Source organism: Festucalex cinctus, chromosome 15 (genome assembly GCF_051991245.1).
Source record: "Festucalex cinctus isolate MCC-2025b chromosome 15, RoL_Fcin_1.0, whole genome shotgun sequence".
NCBI lineage: Eukaryota > Metazoa > Chordata > Actinopteri > Syngnathiformes > Syngnathidae > Festucalex > Festucalex cinctus.
Genome location: NC_135425.1, coordinates 19,503,759 through 19,524,007, shown reverse-complemented (window position 1 = coordinate 19,524,007; position 20,249 = coordinate 19,503,759). Strand labels below are relative to the sequence as shown.

Below are 20,249 nucleotides of genomic sequence, written 5' to 3'. Positions count from 1 at the left end.
CAGTAAAAATGGATCTTTGACGTAGGGCTGCTCGATTTATGGGGAAAAATAATAATCAGGATTATTTTGGCAATAGTTGAAATCACGATTATTCAAACGGTTATTTATGTTTTGGCGCAAAACAAGAAAATGTTTAAGCGTTTAAAAATATTAGGACCAAATTAAAAAAAAAATAGAAACACTATAATTAAGTTTTGGACCAAACAAAATTTATAATAATATCGATTTATTTATGTTGGCAAAAACGTGAAAGTTGGAATGCAGCATATGCACTGTGCAGTAGGGCAATATTTTTTATTTTTTTTTTGGTACAAAACAAGAACATTTTTAAACATAAAAAAAAACATTAAAAAAATATTAAGACAAATAAAATTATTTGAAACACTATATTTATGCAAGTTCCTTTTGGATGAAACAAAATTGATCAAATTAGTTATTTTAAAATTAAAAAAACGTGCAATTGTATAAATTTAAACAACTTTTTACTTTGCGATTATGCTGATTTTGTAATTGTGGAGTGTAATAACTGAAATTCTAATTGAATTTCAATGAATTGCACAGCTCTACCTTGACGTGTATAGCCGTCAATGGTACTGAATGAGTTAAGTGGCCTAATGATGAAGTGCTGCCTCCTCAAGTGAAAATACAGTCAATGCTTTCATAAGCACGCACTAGCTTGAAGCCACTTGCCTTGACCCGCTATCCCTACCCCCTGGGTCATCACAGTAATAAAAGTCATACTTAACTTTGTCCCCATTAGGGTTGTAAAATAAAAATCTGGGTTAAAAAAAAATAGGAGGCCCTATTTTCATGCCTAGCATGCCATAATCTATATTTTAGACTCGCTGAAACCAGGTCTAACTTGTGGCGCAAATGTGTGGTGCAGACAGATTTGGACGTGTGTATACAGTAGTTGTTGGTTCCATTTTACAATCCACTAAGACTAAATATTTACAGCTAAAATTGTTAAGGACACAGTATCACATTCAATTTATGTTGCACCATCATTTATAAACATGTCAGGAATGCTGGAACAATCTCCAAAATCTGATCAAAGTTCTAGTCTGTACATACTTTAAAGACTCAGTTATATAAGAGCGGCTGCTTGTTGGTGCAATAGGCTGCAATTTACATATGATCCAATTAGCCAACTAATTGTGACTACTCGGGAACTAGTCGAGTCGCAAAATAATCGTAATAGTTGCACAGCATAGTTAGTGGTCAACGTTAAGCTATGTAGTCATTTGTTTTGTCTATGGGCAAATGTTGGTTTATTGTCTAAATATATTCTCTGGACTTTTCCAATTTATTTCATTTTATGGTGATTGATTATATGAAATGGTAGTAAAAAGTCCAATTGGACATTACGTTGTTGCGGAATTGTAGTCCAAATGGCATCTACTCAAACCAAAACAAGTCGTATTTTGCACATTGGATCAAAACATTCAAAGTTTTATGTATGTTTGTGCTCATCTAGTGTATGACATACCTTCCATGAATATTTTTGGGAGTCCAGAGTTTCTCCAGCACTACTACTCGGCTAAACCATAAACCGGTTCTCATAATGTTTTTTTGGGTTGTCATTCACAACAGCCATACATGGTGAAGTCGGAATCGCAAGTATCACTTCCATCTCCGCTCGCTAATTGGAGCAATGCTGTGCCCCGTCATGGCACCATTATGCAAATCAGCTGCTTAAGAGTTTCATGCAAATGCACAATTAGAACAGAAAATTGAAAGACACATTCATGCGTATGTGCATATTCAACCTGCCTGTTAATTATCTATTTTTTTTTCTAATACAAATCAACAAGTGTGTGGTTGAAATCTGGACACGACTGCTGGTCAAATAAGGGCGACGTTATTATCTATTCCAACACGCCCGGTCTACCTGTCAACAGCAGATACCTGGCGCAACAACTGTGTGCTTTTGGCCAAAGTATTGCCTGGAGCTTTATGTTTTTTGTTTTTTTTTCCTCCCGCCCTAATTACAGATAAACATACGGCCAGGGCGAGCACCGGGAGAGTTTGAGTCTGCCCAGACCCAAAATGATAATGATGTGGATATGATAATATGAACATTTTCCAAGGCAACGCATTTTCACATCGCTGATTTGAAGACGCTTTGAGCCGACGCCAAGGACGGTCCTTAGCAAAAACCAACAGAGCGAAGAAGCCAAAAATCACAGGCCAAAACGTTATTATTAAAATTCAACCTGCAAAATTCAGCTGAGCCATGAGGAAGAAAGCAATAAAAGGTAATATACAGTAATACCGTGCCTGTGATAAGAACTAGTAACTGTATTTCGAGTTAGATATTCCAAAATGTATTATCCTTTTCAAGACTCTGCTGTGATGATCGATATTAAATATTATTACAGCTAAAGGGGAGAGATTGTGTGAATGCTAACATTATGTGCACCAGTGCATCATAGATTCAAACTCAAAAAGTGAGTAAAATAAGTACACATTAGGGGTATTCAATATCACTTTTTTTCAGACCGATCACAGTACGAGTATTCAACTCATGAGTAGATGCCAATACCAATAATAAGTATGTGTAAAATGATTTAAAAAATTAACATATTCTTTTAAAAAAATACTTATATATGGGTCAATGATGGATAAGTTTGTCTGATGATGCCTATTTTATGCATTACCATGTGGTGTGACCAAAATGAAACAACCAATTTTTATTTTGAAATTAATTAAAATGTTTGTATAATCCACAAGACCATCAAGAACACATTGGAACAGCTATTCAGTTTGTACTGTCTCATAGCTAAAAAAGTTACCCTTTTAGCAAATGGTATGGAGTGGTCATATTTGTACATCGTGTAGTATGACCTGAAAAAAAATAATTACTATTAACTCATTCACTCCCAGCCATTTTCACATTTCGCAATCCCGTTCACTCCCGGCTGTTTTACTGGATTTTGACTGATTTTGCAAGGCCCACAGAATATTGTGTTCTATTGCTATAAAAGCATGGAACCTATCAAAAGAAAGATTAAAGTATCTTCTTTCATCAGGAAAAAAGTATGTTTCTATCTGTTTCTGTTTTGCAGCAATTAGCATTAGAAGAGAGTTAAGTTTCATCAATTTTCACAAATCTATTTAAAATTGTAATTGAGCTTTTTTTTCTACATGGCCCAGGTTGAGCTCCTTTGCTCTGCTGCCACCTGCTGGCCGTTTGTGTAATAACTACCACTTCTGCAACCGTTCTTTGCAGTTGAGAGGCTGCATCAAAGCCTTATGTATGCTCTAGCATAAAAACAAAAAACAAAAAAAAACGTATAAATACGTTTTTGGGACACTTAAAACATAAAAAAAAACGTATTTACACGTTATTGGGAGCAAATTAGTTAATTTTGTCCAACAAATATATACTGTATTTTCATTGTATTTGTACTTGTGTTGCTAGCTAGCTTGTTTTGTTTAGATGGCTACCGTAATTGTTAGCCTCATAACTTTGATTTATGTTGAAAATATCTGGTGTGGCCATTGTAGAAAGCGTTCATGATAGATATGTGTCCTAAATTGTAGATAATAGTAAATTGCCTTTATAATTTTTCAAATACATTGATTCTACTAGATAACATCCTCCATATCTTCGCAACAGTTTATCTTTGCGTTTAATGAAAATATCTACTGTATTGTATTTGTGGCCTACAAATATGTTTCAATATTTCTCTAATATTGACTTCCCTAACTTACTGCATCTAGAAAAAGTCTTTATGACTCAATTTGACTGGGGTTGAAAAGCAGTACTTGGATGTTGGAAATTTCCCCGTCTTCTTCAATGCAGCTATAATATAATCTTTGTAGTGCTTCCGTAAACCGATTTGTCACAGATCTAAAGTTAGCCAGCTCAGTGTGCTTCCATTGTCCTCCATAGGTGACACCTCCAAACTCATTTGGGCATATACTGTAAGCTTGGGGTGGGATTTGTGCTCTGCTAACAATGCTTTGTCGTCCATCATAGTTAGTAGTACTCGGGTTCATTAACATGTCACGCTAACCTTGACCAACTCTCGTCTCCAGGAAAAAAACTAAAAAAAATCAGAATTCATTTCCTATAGTCAGAAAGGAAGTTCCAATACTGTCAAGATGACAGGGAAAGATGCCTGCGGGGAAGCGGAGACGAGCTAAGAATAGCAAGTGATACCTTCCACCTGAGGGAAATAACCAAACTCCTCCCTTTTTGTAAAAGGAAAAGAACGTCCTATTCTCGTCTTGTTCACATTGAGTTTTCCGCAAAACTGCCGCCTCAGAGACGAGGTGGGCAAAATTAGTCCAGGGTATGAGTCATTTCGGCCTTTTTATAACCACCACAACATTCTCCATTATCCACCCCATAAATAAACTGCACAATATATTCTGATTCAACGCACACAAAAGGCAACAGAAGGAGTTTTTCTTCTTGCAACATATGAAGACGCTTGGAGTCACATTTGACATCAATGGCGTTATTTGATCCAGGTGTAAACATGCAGGACTGTTGACACCTGTACCATACACACACAGCCTGAAATAACCAATGGGAAAGGGGCAATTGCTTCATTGGTTCTTACAAAATCGGTCTTGCCAAGATTTTAACCTTTGATATTTTTCTTGTCCCTTCCAACAAGGTCTGTGATGCAGTGGCTCAACAGGGTCCAGTCCTTCCTCTACTGCAACGAGAACGGCTTTTGGGGAACCTTCCTGGAAAGCCAGCGAACGTGCGTGTGCCACACGGGCGTCACCCTGTGCCAGCGTCCGATCCCTTGCGTCATCGGGGGCAACAACAGCTGCGCCATGTGCAGCCTGGCCAACATCTCGCAGTGCGGCTCGTGCAACAAGGGCTACAAGTTGTACCGCGGCCGCTGCGAGCCCCAAAACGTGGACTCGGAGCGGAGCGAGCAGTTCATCAGCTTCGAAACGGACCTGGACTTTCAGGACCTGGAACTGAAGTACCTGCTGCAGAAAATGGACTCGCGACTGTACATCCACACCACGTTCATCAGCAACGAGATCCGCCTGGAGACTTTCTTTGACCCGCGGTGGCGCAAGCGCATGTCCCTGACGCTTAAAAGTAACAAAAACCGCATGGACTACCTCCACATGATCATCGGCCTGTCCATGAAGATCTGTCAGATGCGCAACAGCAGCATCGACCCCATGTTCTTCGTCTACGTCAACCCGTTCAGCGGCAGCCACTCGGAAGGCTGGAGCATGCCCTTCGGCGAGCACGGCTACCCCCGCTGGGAAAAGGTGCGCCTGCAGAACACCCAGTGCTTCAACTGGACCCTGTTGCTGGGCAACCGCTGGAAGACCTTCTTCGAGACCGTGCACATCTACCTGCGGAGCCGTGCCAAGATCCCCACCGGCCTCCGCAACGACACGGGGCCCGTCGATCTGGCGGACCCCAACAAGCGGCAGATCTACATCAAAATATCCGACATCCAAGTGTTCGGCTACAGCCTGCGCTTCAACGCCGACCTGCTCCGCAGCGCCGTGCAGCAGGTGAACCAGTCGTACACGCAGGGAAGCCAGTTCTACTCGTCGTCGTCCGTCATGCTCCTCTTGCTGGACATACGGGATCGGATTAACCGCCTCGCTCCTCCGTCCGCGCCCGGAAAACCCCAGCTGGACCTCTTTTCCTGTATGCTCAAGCATCGGCTCAAGCTCAACAACAGCGAGATGATCCGAGTCAATCATGCCTTGGACATGTACAGCACAGAGATACTAAAACAATCCGATCATCTGACTGCAAAACTGTGTTGATCGCTTTCAAACGGCAACGTAAGGACAGAGGACCGAAAATGAACTGAAATGAGTGGGCTCTGATCTCATATTTTTTTCTTTCGCCTTTTTGCTTTTTTGGACCTTTTTCTGCCTTTTTGATGTAACTCGAACTTTGTAAGCCTACTTGGTAAAAAATGGGGGGAAAATACGGAAAAGGCAACAATGAAAGGAAGACCTGAATCGGAACTAAAAGGACTGTAACATACCTGTCCAAGCATGTTTGTCATTCCTCCAAAGAACTTTATGGTCAGAGAGAGATTTAAAAAAAATAATAGAAATACTCGTGATAAAGAGGCCTTGATTGAAAGGTTGTATCTGAAACTGCCATTATTCTTTACCTGGGATATATATATATATAAAAAAAAGAAAAAAAAACATTTTTAACAAAAAAAAAAAAAAAAAAAAATCGAGCGGGCAGACCAGATATCCTTTTATTTCCGCTAACATGCAAAACAATGTTTATACACACCCTGAGGATTTCAAAACAGCTCGATAGCGTGTAACGTAGCCAAACACATTTATTATAGAGTCTTTATTACTTTTCCAACCCTCGGCGAGTGGGTGAGTTATGAAGCACTCGGTCATCGTTCTGACACGTAAGGCACACGCAGCGGGCCGATAATGGATCGTCACGTCAAATAACAAAAAGCCAGCTGTTTATATAAATACGTATACGGTGTACGTGGGTGGATGTGCGTGTTTGTCAGCCAGCACATAACTTTTTCCTTTTTTTTTTTTTTTTGGCTTGATAACTGAATGTGTCCAATTTTTCAATTCAAAGTACTTCTTGCGTGTTTTCAGTTTGTATTTATTTTTTGGTTCTTGTGGTTTGACAAGGCAGTAACTTTCCCGCTGCGTGAGCGCGTCCTTGTCGTGGATTTAACAAGTGGATGCTAATTTTGTACTGCTTTGCGTAAAAGACGAAGAAAAAAAAAATGGTCAAAATGTTGTGACTGCTGGTTTGTGGAGCTTTTTCTTGGGGCACCAAAATGTTCGCGTTCATCGATCAGGCACGTTGACGAAAAGCCATAGACGCAACCCCCACCCCAGGCTAGGATAATGGTGGATCCCATTTTCATTTACATGTACTACAATATTCGTTCTCAGTTGATTTGAGACAAAAGCACAGCAAATAGTATATTTTCATTGGATTTCGGTTGTGCTATGAAAAAATGTGTATTCAAATGTAAAATCTCAACAAATATTCTAATCTGAAATCCTTTCACCACCACCTGTTCTTTTTTTCTCTTTCAACCTTACCTTATACGGCAGTGGTTCTTAACCTGTTTGATCGTACCCCAGGAGTTTGGCGGAGGTCAAGACACACGACCAACTCCAATTATTTGTGATGTTACGCCCGGCTTGGCCATAACTGGCTGCAGGTGATCACGCTACATTGCCTGATTTGTGCTTTAGGGAATTTGGAGCACCTAGTAGTCGACGTGTGGCTCTTGTGACGGTACGTCGCGTCATTTCTTTACTATTGCAGTCCCTTCATACGAACTATGTTGAGTAAAAAAAAAAAAAAAATGAAGTGGTTGAACAAATATTTGCTATGTAAATTCACATGTGTAACGGAATGTATGGTGTTCTACAGGGTTCAATTCCGGGGCCTCTGCTGTTTTCATTGTATCTGCCGCCTCTGGGTTCCACCTTAAGAAAACAGCTGGTTGTTTTGAAGTGCTCTTTAACATTCGCGCTAAGTGTGGACGTACCAGCATGATTTTCAATGCCAAGTTGAGTAATTTGAGTCCAGAGATGGGAATGCAAGAACACAACGCTTTCTGAATTCAAGGTAAAGCGAGCCATATTTGAATTTGAAAGGAGTCATATTTTATTTTTCACTAAAGAAAGGTGCATATAGGAAAGTGGTCGGGTTCAACAACTCCAACAAGGTTAAGATTAAGAACCACTGCTATATGGTGTGTGTGTTGTTTTTTTTTCTTCTTAGTTATCCCAAGGTGACAATGTATATAATCCCATTTGTTGGAAATGATATCAGCGTTTCTCTCATGTTTTGCTGGTGAAACCGGTTGACCTGCTGTTTTTAATATTCTATTGGCACAAAAAAACAAAAATGTATAAGAACCCCGCCGAGTTGCCGAACAAATCTCTTGAGATTGAACTTTTATTTTGGTTATCTTGCTATATATTGCGCTTTACTGTTAAGTGTGACACTTAGTCTTGTGGACATTGCAGAGGCACATATTCCATACTTGGATTTGTAGTTTTTGATCATGACCACTTTTTTTTTTCTGATTCTGATTCCCGTCACGACTTAAAGTAGACATAGCGTGAACAATTGACTTTGTATACACCCAGTTGGGTCTCTGGTGTTCCTGTCAACATGGTAAGTGTGAAATTGCGCAACAACGTAAATCTTTTGTGAGCTATTTCTAAAAAGTGTCAGATATTTTTGCAGAATTTGCATAATACCGCCTCCACATTTATTTTCTCCGCCAACGCTTATTTCAACGATGCTTCAAAAAAGTTATGATGACCATTTTTATTTTTTTTTTTCCTTGGGATATTTTGACAAAAGCCGACATAAAGAGACCATGGAACTGTTTGTAATAGTGAAAAAAAAATGCTTCATGTCTCTAAATTACTAAAAAGTTCCATTTACATGTGATTCGGTTATTATTTCAAGTGGTAGACTTTTGGAGAAATTTCATTGTTAAAGTTACAAAAAAGGTTCCACCAACCCAAATCAAACACTCAATGTCATATTATCGCATTACTTTATTCAGGTTAGCTACAAATTTTCAGCTTAACAGCATGCTAATCTGGACACGGTAGAATGTGGCGTAACATCGGAAGTGCGGCATTTGCATGCTAACAATTATCGTCTTTTATATTGTATATTAGTCAAAGTCGACTTTTCCGACACTTGCAGCAGTTGCCTCGACATCTTTTACGTTAACGTCTACGTGGGTTTCATTTTAATTGGACTTTTGTTTTCAATAACTGTTTTTTGTTTGTCTTTTTGTTTGTTTTTGTCAAACTCGCGGGTGCTTTCGTACGCGGGTGTGCTTACTGGTGAAACTGTGCCTGAATGCCTCCCAAAAGCTACGCAAATAAATGCGCTAAATAGTCCCTGATTCATTGGCACTAGATTGGACGAATCCTAAGAAATGATCCCGCGTAATTCTTGTATTTTAATTGCATTATTATAATTAAATAAGTGCCTGTTACTTATCCCTTTAACATGTTTAGAGCTGGTCAAATATCTCGATCAATGACAATCTCCTCTTAAGGAGCTTTTGCTGTTTTAAAGAGAACCTGGCATTTTATCCCCAATTATACACTATATTGTACATTTTAAAGTACTATCCCTGTGGCCAGCATATTGGTACAAAGTATATCGTCGGTGTGGTTCTCGTCAGGTTCTGTGAGACTGTTTTTACGTTATCAGGATCATTTTGGATTTGATTGCATTTGTTGTTGAGCCACTGCAAAGTCCATAAAACAAGCACGTGTTTATGGTGTTTATTTTATTTGATATATATATCACAAACTGACAACGTAAATCCATTCTTATAAGAATGGCTGACACTAACCTGTTAACGTCGCCATTTTTCACATTTATGGGGGGCGAGGTTTGGCATTTGTGAGAGATTTCATGTAAAAATTGGAAAGAACATTATAAGGGGAACCTCCAAATCCACCAAATACATTTTGAGTGATCAACTGTATTTTTCAGTTTGCACCCAGGCAAGAACCGTTTGCGAATGTTCCACTACTTGCAATGTATAACTAAATTAACTGCAGTCATTTCCACGTCCCTCATCATGCTATGTAGTGTTGCTTACATGTATCCATTCAAATGTGTCCGAAGAAGAATTTCGCACCTAATACCTTGCCAATGTAATGTTTTTTTTGTTTTTGTTTTTTTCCCGGTTTTGTTGAGGTCATATCAGCTTCTTTCAATGAATGTTTCATATTATAATCTATTTCTCATTAAAAGGCTATATTTAATAATATTTGGCATGCTTGTTTTGTTTTTCCTCTTCCTTCTTTGGAATGATTTAGCATTCATTATCAATTAAAAAAAAATATATATACACCGTATTTTCCGCACTATAAGGTGCACCTAAAAGCCTTCAATTTTTTCAAAAGCTGACCATGCGCCTTATAATCCAGTGCGCCTTATATATGGATCAATATTGAGCCGCAACAGGTCTCGCTGTCAAGACGCTATCGGTGACCCTGCACGATTGGTGACGAACAGCTGTTTAGTCATTTTGGGAGTGAATGGAGTGGTCAGAAAGCTGATTTGTAATCTATTAATAAAGTTTGACTGACCTATCTGACTGTTTTGTTGACATTCCCTTTAGCGCAGAACCATCTAATGGATGCATAACGTAACCCCAGCCTCTACTGTAGTGCCTTTATATATGGAAAAAGTTTTAAAATATGTCATTCATTGAAGGTGCGCCTTATAATGCACCTTGAGCCGTATAGTGCGGAAAATACGGTGTATATATATAATATAAATTGGCCACCGGTGTGAACGTCTACCTGATTGCTTCTCGATACGTGTACAACATTGTATGACTTTGCTCATTCTTGTATTGTGTATCTGTTTGGACGCGGTTTCGCAGTGCTATTGACTCAATTTGACGGTCTGTTTACTGTTTGAGTTTATCTTGAAATGTGTCTGAAGGTCTTCAAGTTATCACTTTCCTGTTTTAGATCTCATCTGTGAGACAGTAAACAACAGGTAGTTCATGGCAATGTGAGTAATGTGAAATGTGAGTATTGTAATGACACATGCGGACAACAACAAAAAATGGCTACCGAACTTTACCCTCTTCCTTACTACTGGTAAGTACGCCTATTTAAATGGCAACCAGAAACCATGTGACATATGAATGCTGTGTTCCCTTCTCAAGGTTTCTTCTTTTTTCAAATAGTTTCGCTGGGACCCTCATACAGGTGATGTCACTTATCTCTGTGAATTGTGGAATTATGAAGCCCTTTGAAACTCTTTTGTGTTTAAGGGTTACATAAATAAACTTGACTTGAGTGGAGGAATGAATCTAACAGTTAAGATGGAGAAAAGGGTTTTCGTAAAAGGCTGCCTAAATTTACGGCACACTTTAAGTCGCTGGTCGCTTCAGCCTTTAGCGAGGAGGATGAGAAAAGAGCCTTTAAAGGCAAGCTATTGTGCTCAAGCAATCGGGCACTCCGCTCCATTTATAAGAAAAAGTGCGTCCGAGACGGGCCCCGTTAAACCTCCCACCTGAAAGTCTTTTAAAGATAAAGAAGGTGTTCAATTTGATTGGCCAATGTCTGGAAGCCTTATTTGTTACAACAATAAAAATGTTAAGATTAGACTTTTTTTTTTTTCTCCCATCAGTCAACAGGAAATGAAGAACAAACGAGGTTCCTTGCTTTACCCCCCCCCCCCCCCCCCAACCGAACTAATTGACTAGCTATTGTTATCCGAGTACCTCAAGTAAGCTTTAATCAATCACTCCCTTTTCTTCTCAGACTGATGCATTCGACTGGATAATAATTCATAATAATTCATTCAGTTGCCTACAAGGTGCTTCATTTGCTGAATACAAATAAATGCGTTCCTCAATTAGGCACCTCCCCTTTTTCACATCTGGAAAAAAGGGGTAGCCTTGCCAATGCCATTTTTTTATGTTGATATTTTAATAAAGGGAGGTGGGATCAATTTAAGTTAAATGAAAACGTTCCTCAAATAGCATATCAGATTTTTTATTTTTTTTTTAAAGGTTGCTTTTAATTCACATTTTCATGTTATTTCTCTAATATTACTGTGTTTTCCAAGATAATTATTCACTTCACACAAATAAATACACAAGCCTCCCTCGCTAACAACATGAAGAAAACAAACAGTCGTTCTGAATCCAGTTTCCATCCATGCTGTCTCTCAAATAGATGCGGCGCTTCAATTAGTCAACAGATGCCTCATTGATGGTAAAGAGATGCCTCCCTTTTTTCACATCAGAATAAAAAGCTTGTTGCTCTGAACTTGTTTTATCTCATTGACTGTGTTTACATACAGCCAATAACGTGAAAATTGGTAATATTCGGGTTTTGAAAAGTCATGTAAATGCGCAAAAACCCGAATATGAAAATACCTGAAAAAATAAGACCCTGGGTTACCTCTTTTCTAACCCAAATATTTGGTTATATAAACTTGATTGGGGCACCGGTCCGTGTAATTTTCGGCCATTCGTTTTTCCTTCTGAAGCAAGGACACGGAAAACGGGAAACAAATCGTTTTTTTTCTTGTTTTGATTTATATGAACAAATAACGGGAAACGAGTCGTCTCCCGTTTTTGTTGAAATGAAAATGAAAAACCTGAAACGAGCGCTATCCGATGTTCTATTATGTGTTTATTTAGCACAAATCGGGAAATGAAATGTGGCCATAAACCGTTTTTCGCAAGCTGGTTTCTCCTTGACCGGAAGCCGTTCATCTTTTGCGGCACGTCACAAGCTGCTGCTGCAGTGGAAGCTTGCTGCCCCCTAGTGTCTATTTCGAGGCCTCTGACAGACAATGACCTGAGAGCCACCTTCGGACATTTCTCTCCAAAAGTCCTCTTATAGGGCCAAATTGGCTACACAGATGTGTAGCGATTTCACTAGACGTCATGCCGTTATTTTTCATTTCCACTATCAAGTTGTGATAGCCATCTAAAGCCATGTTTGGAAGTCCCGAAGAATAGGCGCCAACAGGGACCTCGAAATAGACACTAGGGGGCAGCAAGCTGCTACTGCAGCAGCAGCAGCTTGTGACGTGCCGCAAAAGATGAACGGCTTCCGGTCCAGGAGAAACCAGCTTGCGAAAAACGGTTTACGGACAAATTTCATTTCCCGATTTGTGCTAAATGAACACATAATAGAACATCGGATCAGGCTCGAAGTTTTTCATTTTTATTTCAACAAAAACGGGAGACGACTCGTTTCCCGTTATTTGTTCATATACATCAAAACAAAAAACGGAAATCGGTTTGTTTTCCGTGTCCTTGCTTTAGAAGGAAAAACGAATGGCCGAAAAGTACATGGACCGGTACTTCTTTTGAACAGAACTATGGTTTATGTACTGCATATCGCTGACATCAGGCCAAAACTTCATAAATTGCAACTTAGTACATTTCTTTCTCTTTGTTTTTTTAAAATCCTATTGGTCAATCCACACATATGGGTGCTATGTTTACAAATTATTGACTAATAAGGGCTTGCTCTCTTTGATGATGTCATGTTAATGCTTGAACAAATATGCCATATTTGGGGCCTCCTGAAAAGTGATGTTTTTGGAGGTGCAAGTTTTCAGCCCGTCAACCGCAATATGCTGTGTTCACAAGGATTCTTGCAGAACAGGAAGTACTTGGTAATTGTGGCGGCCATCTTACGTCGCCACTCGCTAAACGAATACATTGATTTATCTGCAGCATTTTCACGTTTTTCTGTCTCTACGGTGAAAATGGACTGATACACAAACACACATGTGTGTTTATATCCGTGCGTCTGGTGCGGCGCAGTTTGTAAACAGGTTGTCCAGAATTTTGAACCCGGATATTGACTGCATGTAAGTCATTGTTTCCGCCCAACCTGCCTCTCTTTCTTAAACTTTCTCTGCAACCAATTCACAAAGGCTTGTTTTGTTTTAACATGTTTTTAGAGCACAAGTTCTTTCGAAAACTTGAAAGCCTCTGGGCAATAGTGAGGAAGTCAAGTGACATGTTAGGAAAGGAAAAAAAAATAAAACATATGACATCCCACTTTGTAAAGGATTGAGTGGGTGGAGGGGTAACAAGCCATACATGGAAGAGTTCAGGTTAACGGTTAGGCGTGTATTCGGATGACACACTCGTTAGTTACCGTTTGTCTTGAAAGGAATAACACATAAGCTGGCTGCCAGTTCTCCTGACAATTGAAGACGCAACACAAACACCTTGAGGCTGTTGTTCTTGTCTAATGAGTTGGTATGACAGCCACAAGAGCCACTTTGGAGACAAAAATAACGCGGTGTTTAGCGTTAAAAGTATGTTGGATACAAAGTGTTGTCTGGGGTGAAACGACTTAAAGTTTCACTGTCGCTTCTCCGTAAAAACTTGTTTTATTTTAGCAAAGACGTGATAAGCATTTTTTTTTTCCGTTTTAACATTGAAGCAAAGAGCAAACTAAGGCATTTTTGTCAAGAGTAAATTAGGCATCACGACATTTCAAAAATACAAAAACATAAAACTGAGGCTCACGTGGCAATTTGGGGATGACTGAGTCATCGTTTAATATTCTCAGAAATTAGTTTCAATCTACTTTTGTATTGCCAAACAATTTTCTATTTTTTTTTCATAGCTATAATTTACTTTTCATCTGTAGAAGTAATTGAAAGCCACAGAGCAGGAAAGTGGCAGCATTATGCTGGAAGTGTCTCAACCGCCGATGATGTGCTACTCAGGATAGACGCACTCAACGTTAGGGTGACAATTAACAGCAAAGGCAACCAAAATGTGAGGAGATAAAAGGGTGTGAGAATTCATTTTGAATATCCGCTGTCATATTGAGGCACATAGCTAGCTTGAAGTGAAGAAGGTAACAATAAAAAAGTAAAAATGAGAGTGTATGGAATGCTGCTCAGATCTTTTGAGAATATAGAAAAACATACAAAAAAATGTAAGGACGCAAAAGCCGATTTGTTATTCTTTCATTTATGGAACACATTAAAATCAAACAAGCAAGTAATCATTTATTATTTTTAGTAAAACAGCAAGGCAAACAGTTTCGGATTTTGGGGTGTCGAACAGAACCAGGAACCCACTGACTAGATCACTGAACAGCAACGAAAACCCAACTCTACATTTTGAACCAAAAAAAGAGAGCAATGTAGTAAGATGACAAATTTTGTTCATGAATCCGACTAAGTATGACAAACAGCAAAAAGTGGAAGAATCAAATTTTGATTTTAAGATTAAATGAACTTTATTCACCAGTATTGTGAAAGGTAATTGTGTTATTTTAGCCGAATGTAGTTTATTTATATCTGTATATCGTTAGTTGATTATGCGGTGTGATGCTTGACGCTCAACTCTACTACTAAACTTTATTTAACCCCTTCGTACCCATAGTTGATTGCAGTGGACATGACATATTTGCGTGTCTAAACCAATAAAAAAAAACAACGCATAATTTAGATGATGTCAACACTTCTGGTTTATGATTGGATCCGAGCTAAACAATCGCAAGTTGATTTGCATGATGTTCATGTTAAAAATGGAAGAGTCATGACAGCCCATGTTATCCTGCTCAGCGTAGATTACTTATTATTGATTATCTGACCTTAAAATTTGCCAAAACCTGCTTGCCCAAAATGAGGACAACAAAAAAAACATATGGCAGTATGGCGCTGAAATTGTCTCAACAGTCCATTGTTTCCTCCTGATTACCAACAATTCAAATTCATCCACTGTAGTGGACCTTTTAAAACCTAAATATCTCCCACCCAGTGCATACGATTGAATTAACTCCTTTTGTACTCTATAGAGGACATTCAGAGCTTTGCAATGATAGCAAATGCGTAGGGGTGGGGCTTTGCTACCTTTGATTGTATCATAAAAGAGGAAAAGTGTATAACACGTTTTATTGAACACATTTAGGCTTTAAATGTTGTTAGCATATTTTCTATAAGACTCTTAAGAACATATTAAAGTATTGTTTGAATTATTTTAACTGTATTTGAGCCTAGCATTTAAGTTTTAAAAAATGTCCACTGTAGTGGACACATCATAGCTTAAAAATAAAACCTTTTTTTTTTTTTTTCAAAGATGTATTTTGCAGTATTCCAGTTACTTCACAAAGATTGTTGAATATCAAAATAAACACGATTGGACAATATTTTTTTCCCTGGTAGTCATGAGGATATGCTGCTCAGTGAAGAATGTCAAGATTGATTTTGATTGAAATTTTCTGAACAAAAAGACAAAAAAGGAAGAATGCCAAATACAGTAAAATAGTCACAATAGTCCATAGTATGCCGCACAAGATAGATGGCTAATTTTGACTCAAATTTGGAAAAACGGGTGGCTCCAAAATGCAAAACAATCTTTCTGTGGTATGATGCTTAAATAGTTACGACAGTCCATGATATACTGCTCTTTCCGAGCAAATCAAGGATGAAAAATGACGAGTAACTCACCTCAAAACACAAGTTAACTCATTAGCTCCCAAAAACTTATAAATGCGTCATATTTTAAATGTTTTAAGTGTCCCAAAGACGTATTTATACGTTTTTTTTGTTTGTTTTTTATGCCAGAGCATAGAGAAGGCTTTGATTCAGTCTCTCTACTGCAGAAAATGGTTGAGTGGCAGCAGAGTATCAACCAGGCCATGTTAAAACAAGCTGATTTCCCCACACTTCTAAGCAGAATTGTGAATAATGATGAAACTTTGCTATGTCCTATTGCTAATTGCTGCACAGCGGAAACAGATAGGAATATACTTCTTTTTTTTCCTGATAAAAGAAGAGACTTTAATCTCTCTTTTGGTTGGTTCCATATTTTTATAGCAATAGAACATAATATTTCGCGGGCCTTGCAAAATCAGTCAAAATCCAGGAAAACACCAGTGAAAATGGTTGGGAGTGAATGAGTTAATCACTCACTCACTAATTTTGAAGATACATCTGATAACCAGGACTTTGCTGACTTTGATCAAAAAGGTTGGGGAATACTCAAATTCAATTACCGGGTATATCTTACGTAAGTCTCTAAAAGGTTCTGAAATATACTTCACTTCTCGCCAACAGCTATTATTTTGAAAGTTTAAAAGTTCTTTCTACATTTCCTTTATTATTATTATTATCTTTTTTTCAATTCACCATGTAGTTTCAATCGCCTTATGTGTCAAGACAGTTGATGTCTTTCATTTTCAGTGCTTCTCGAAAGTCAACTCGGATTGTGCAGACAGCTGTGCACACACACAGAGTGTAATGGTGTCAAGACTTTTAAGGTTATTGGATTCGCCATTGTGTGTTTTTGTTTTATGTGCTGAGCCTCGCCAGCCGTATGGTCAGATCGCATTTCGAGAGGGAAGAAAAAAAAAAAAAAAAAAAAAAAAAAAGAGGCTTGACCTTAGCGGACGTTAAGATGGATCATAATGGAAGCTTTCAATTTTATTAGCTGGGAACTTTGGAAAAGCTGTCAGCGCTTACCTCGTCATAAAAGCTTAGGTCAGGATTGTCCAAAACAACAAAATTGAGAAGTCCTCATTTGAAAGCATTTTGGGACTCCAAATAATATAATATTAGCGCTATAATACAATTTATGTCACGTGAAAGTGTGGGTAAACAAAATAAAAATGATTATTATGAGAAATGCAGAAAAAAACAACAAGGTGGACTAAGTGGAACAAGCCGCAATATCAATGTGGCACTCTACACGTTGTGGAGCCATAAACATGCACAATGCCAACTCCACATTATGGAAGATCCTCTAAATCTTTAATAGTGTATACTCTAATTCAAGAAGCTATTTACAGGCTTTGGTGCTGCTGCACGTATTGGCAAGGGAGTTCAAATGGGCTCAGAACTTAGCTTGTTAATGCCTGTATGTGAACAATACCGTATTGTAACATCGACATGATAATTGCTCACATTTTGGCATCATTATACTGATGGGAAGAACCAATTGCATTGATTTAGGCGATCCAGCAGAAAGTTAAATAAGGATATGTGCATATATTACTGTAGATGTGTGTGCGCATCAGTGTCCCAGATAATAAGCATAGCGTCTCATTGCCGTGGAGACAGCCTTTACGTCCATGAGGTGAATAAGTGTCCGGCAGCATCCCTTCCAGGAGAAAGTCCAAATGGCAATTATTTTAGGAACAGGCTGACAATCATATCAGTTGACCTTGAGATCTTGCTGGAGCCTCACAGAGGGGAATAATTAGCCGAATTGGTAATCGATTTTTCAGGACGATTCGCCGACATCTCCACATTGTTGACCTTTTACGCTGTGTCTCAAGATTGACTCGTCCCACAGCTTGAGGATGTAATGTAATGCAAGTATTTGTTGGCAGACAACTTGATTCCGCTTGTGAGGCCTTTGATCGTCTTCCACCTTCAGGGTATTGAGGAGCCATAACTTGGTGTTGTTGGAGGATTGCTTGGTCAACCATGTTACCTGCGCTTTGCTGATGTGTGCCTCTATGCCTCCATCCATGCTGAAATTGCTTCCCGGGTAGGTGAAACGCTCCATGTCCTCCATGTCTCGCCCTTGTGTGTGATCGGATCATGTGTTCTTTGGGTTTGACCTCATGGACTTAATTTTTCTGGTGTTGAACTTGAGTCCAAGCTGGTCGCTTATTATGTACCCTGCCTGTTTCTGTTGCACGTGTGTGAATGATTTTTGGAGACTTGTGCAAGGTGGTCTGCAAAATGCAGGTCCTCAAGTTGACTTAACTGGATCATGAGTTTCAGTCAAAGGAGAAATCAGCCCTGCCACACACCTGTTGTTATGGTTAAAGGTAGTGTTGTTCCGATACCGTTTTTTGGATACCGATACCGATACCCAGCTTTGCAGTATCGGCCGATACCGATACCATACCGATACTTAAGTTTTTTTTTTTCCTCAACATGAAAAAGCTGTCCTGCCATTGGTTCAGAGCATTCAAGGGCCAATAGGATATCTTAGATCGGCATGCAGTGAGCATGTCACATACCATTGAATGTCGTGCCCCAGCAAGACACAAGATGCTGCATCCAAAATCCTATATTAGCGTTGGAATTAATGGTATCGGCATGTTACTTGTGAGTAGTCACCGATACCGATACCACTGTTTTAATGCAGTATCGGTATCGGAACAACACGAGTTAAAGGCATATGACAGTTTTTCAGACAGATCACCCGGGTATCGAACTTTAATGCATGATTTGTTTTGGTTTTTAATTAAGTTGATAATCTTAGATCAGATGTCTCAAGATCAACTTGGGTAGGGGCCGCTGGAGATAGTCTTAAGTGTATCTGGGCCTCCTCAAAGATTAAAAAAAAAAAAAAAAAGTACAACAAATCCAATCTTCTCAGTTCTTATGAATAGCAGTTCAGAACATTAGTGGTTCTTCTGAACATGAACAAGATTGGTGACGCTGTCCTCTCTCTCATCTCCCTTGTACTTTGCATACTCCTCAGCATGTCTAGTTGACTAATGACATCTGATTTCATGACATTCTCAGTGCATTCAAGACATGTCGGACGTCCCTGTGCACCGAAAAAAATAAAAAAATAAAAAATATCCGCCTCCTGTTTTACTGGAAATTGGCTGTTCTCGTCGCTAACATGGCAGGGACTGGATGACAGGATATCTTGTCCTTGCACTTGGTGTCACTACAGAATTGCGATTCGCTGAAAGCTGTCAAAGCCTGAGTCACGGTCGTCCATATGTGATTAAAAAAAAAAAATGCACACAAAACGCAGCAGGCAACGACACAGCAAAAAATATGGGCGCCAAACTAATATTAAACGATGTCAAGTCGAGGGCTGCGAAACATCATACTGCGGGCCGCAAATGGTTCCGATCTTGGCTGTCAAAGGCGTTTTCGAAGTCTACAAAATTGATGTACAGTTTGTCACTCAAACACACTTTATGACTGATAAATCTCATATCTGCTTAACATAACCTTTTGTCCGTTCTCGTCTTCCTCTTTACTACCTTGCTCTTTTCCTCTATTCTTGCCTCCATTTCTCTCTCTTTTTTTTTTTTTTTTTTTTTTTTTTTTTTTAAATGTGTTCCTATTTAAGTTTTCTCCATTCCTTGCCAGGTGTCGTCTGCAATCCTGTTTTTTCTTGTACATTTACTATAGTCCAAAATTCACAAGTTTCTGGTCTGCATCACTGAAGTTCCTTTTTTTTTTAAATTTTATTTATATATTTTTTTATTTTTTTTTAAGATCTGAACTGGCGGAACTTACAAACAGTGTAGGCTACAATATTATCATTTATTATGATTATCTAGTTTGGGCGTACCTTCAAATTTATTCATGTATATTTTTTTTAATAAAATTTATTTATTTTTTAATTTTCAACAAAATCTCATCATGAAAACATATGCATATATTATAAAAATACAAAATTATAAATGTATAAAAAAAATACTTGCCCCATTGTTACCAAACTTCATGTAAAATCTGTTATTTAGAGTAACCATATGACAATATGTAAAAATATTAGCTTTAAATTGTCTACTTTAGGACAGCAAACGCTTCCTTACTGTTCCAGCTTGAAATGGGAAGGCAGGTCAAAACAGATGGTCGGGCTTGTTTAGCATATTGTTACGCCACAGTGTGTGTAGCCTATGTGAGATCCAAATGAGGCTGTTCACAAACTTGCACTGCTCCACTTTTAACATGTGATAGACAGAATGGGGGACTTTATTTACATATTGGTATCCGACAGCCTTGCCTAACCTTTAGTAGACGTTAACAG

At 38.7% G+C, this 20,249-nt stretch overlaps 1 protein-coding gene across 2 annotated transcripts in view; it reads left to right on the top strand.

Annotated features, from left to right (window-relative positions):
- The window catches only part of brinp1 (bone morphogenetic protein/retinoic acid inducible neural-specific 1), a 214,413-nt gene extending 206,541 nt beyond the window's left edge, over positions 1-7,872 (top strand). For both annotated transcript variants that reach the window (XM_077497593.1, XM_077497592.1), the window contains one exon: positions 4,632-7,872. In XM_077497593.1, coding sequence (XP_077353719.1) covers positions 4,632-5,766 — 1,135 coding nt within the window. In that variant the 3' untranslated portion in view covers positions 5,767-7,872. The remainder of the gene's footprint in view (positions 1-4,631) is intronic.
- Positions 7,873-20,249: the final 12,377 nt, after the last annotated feature.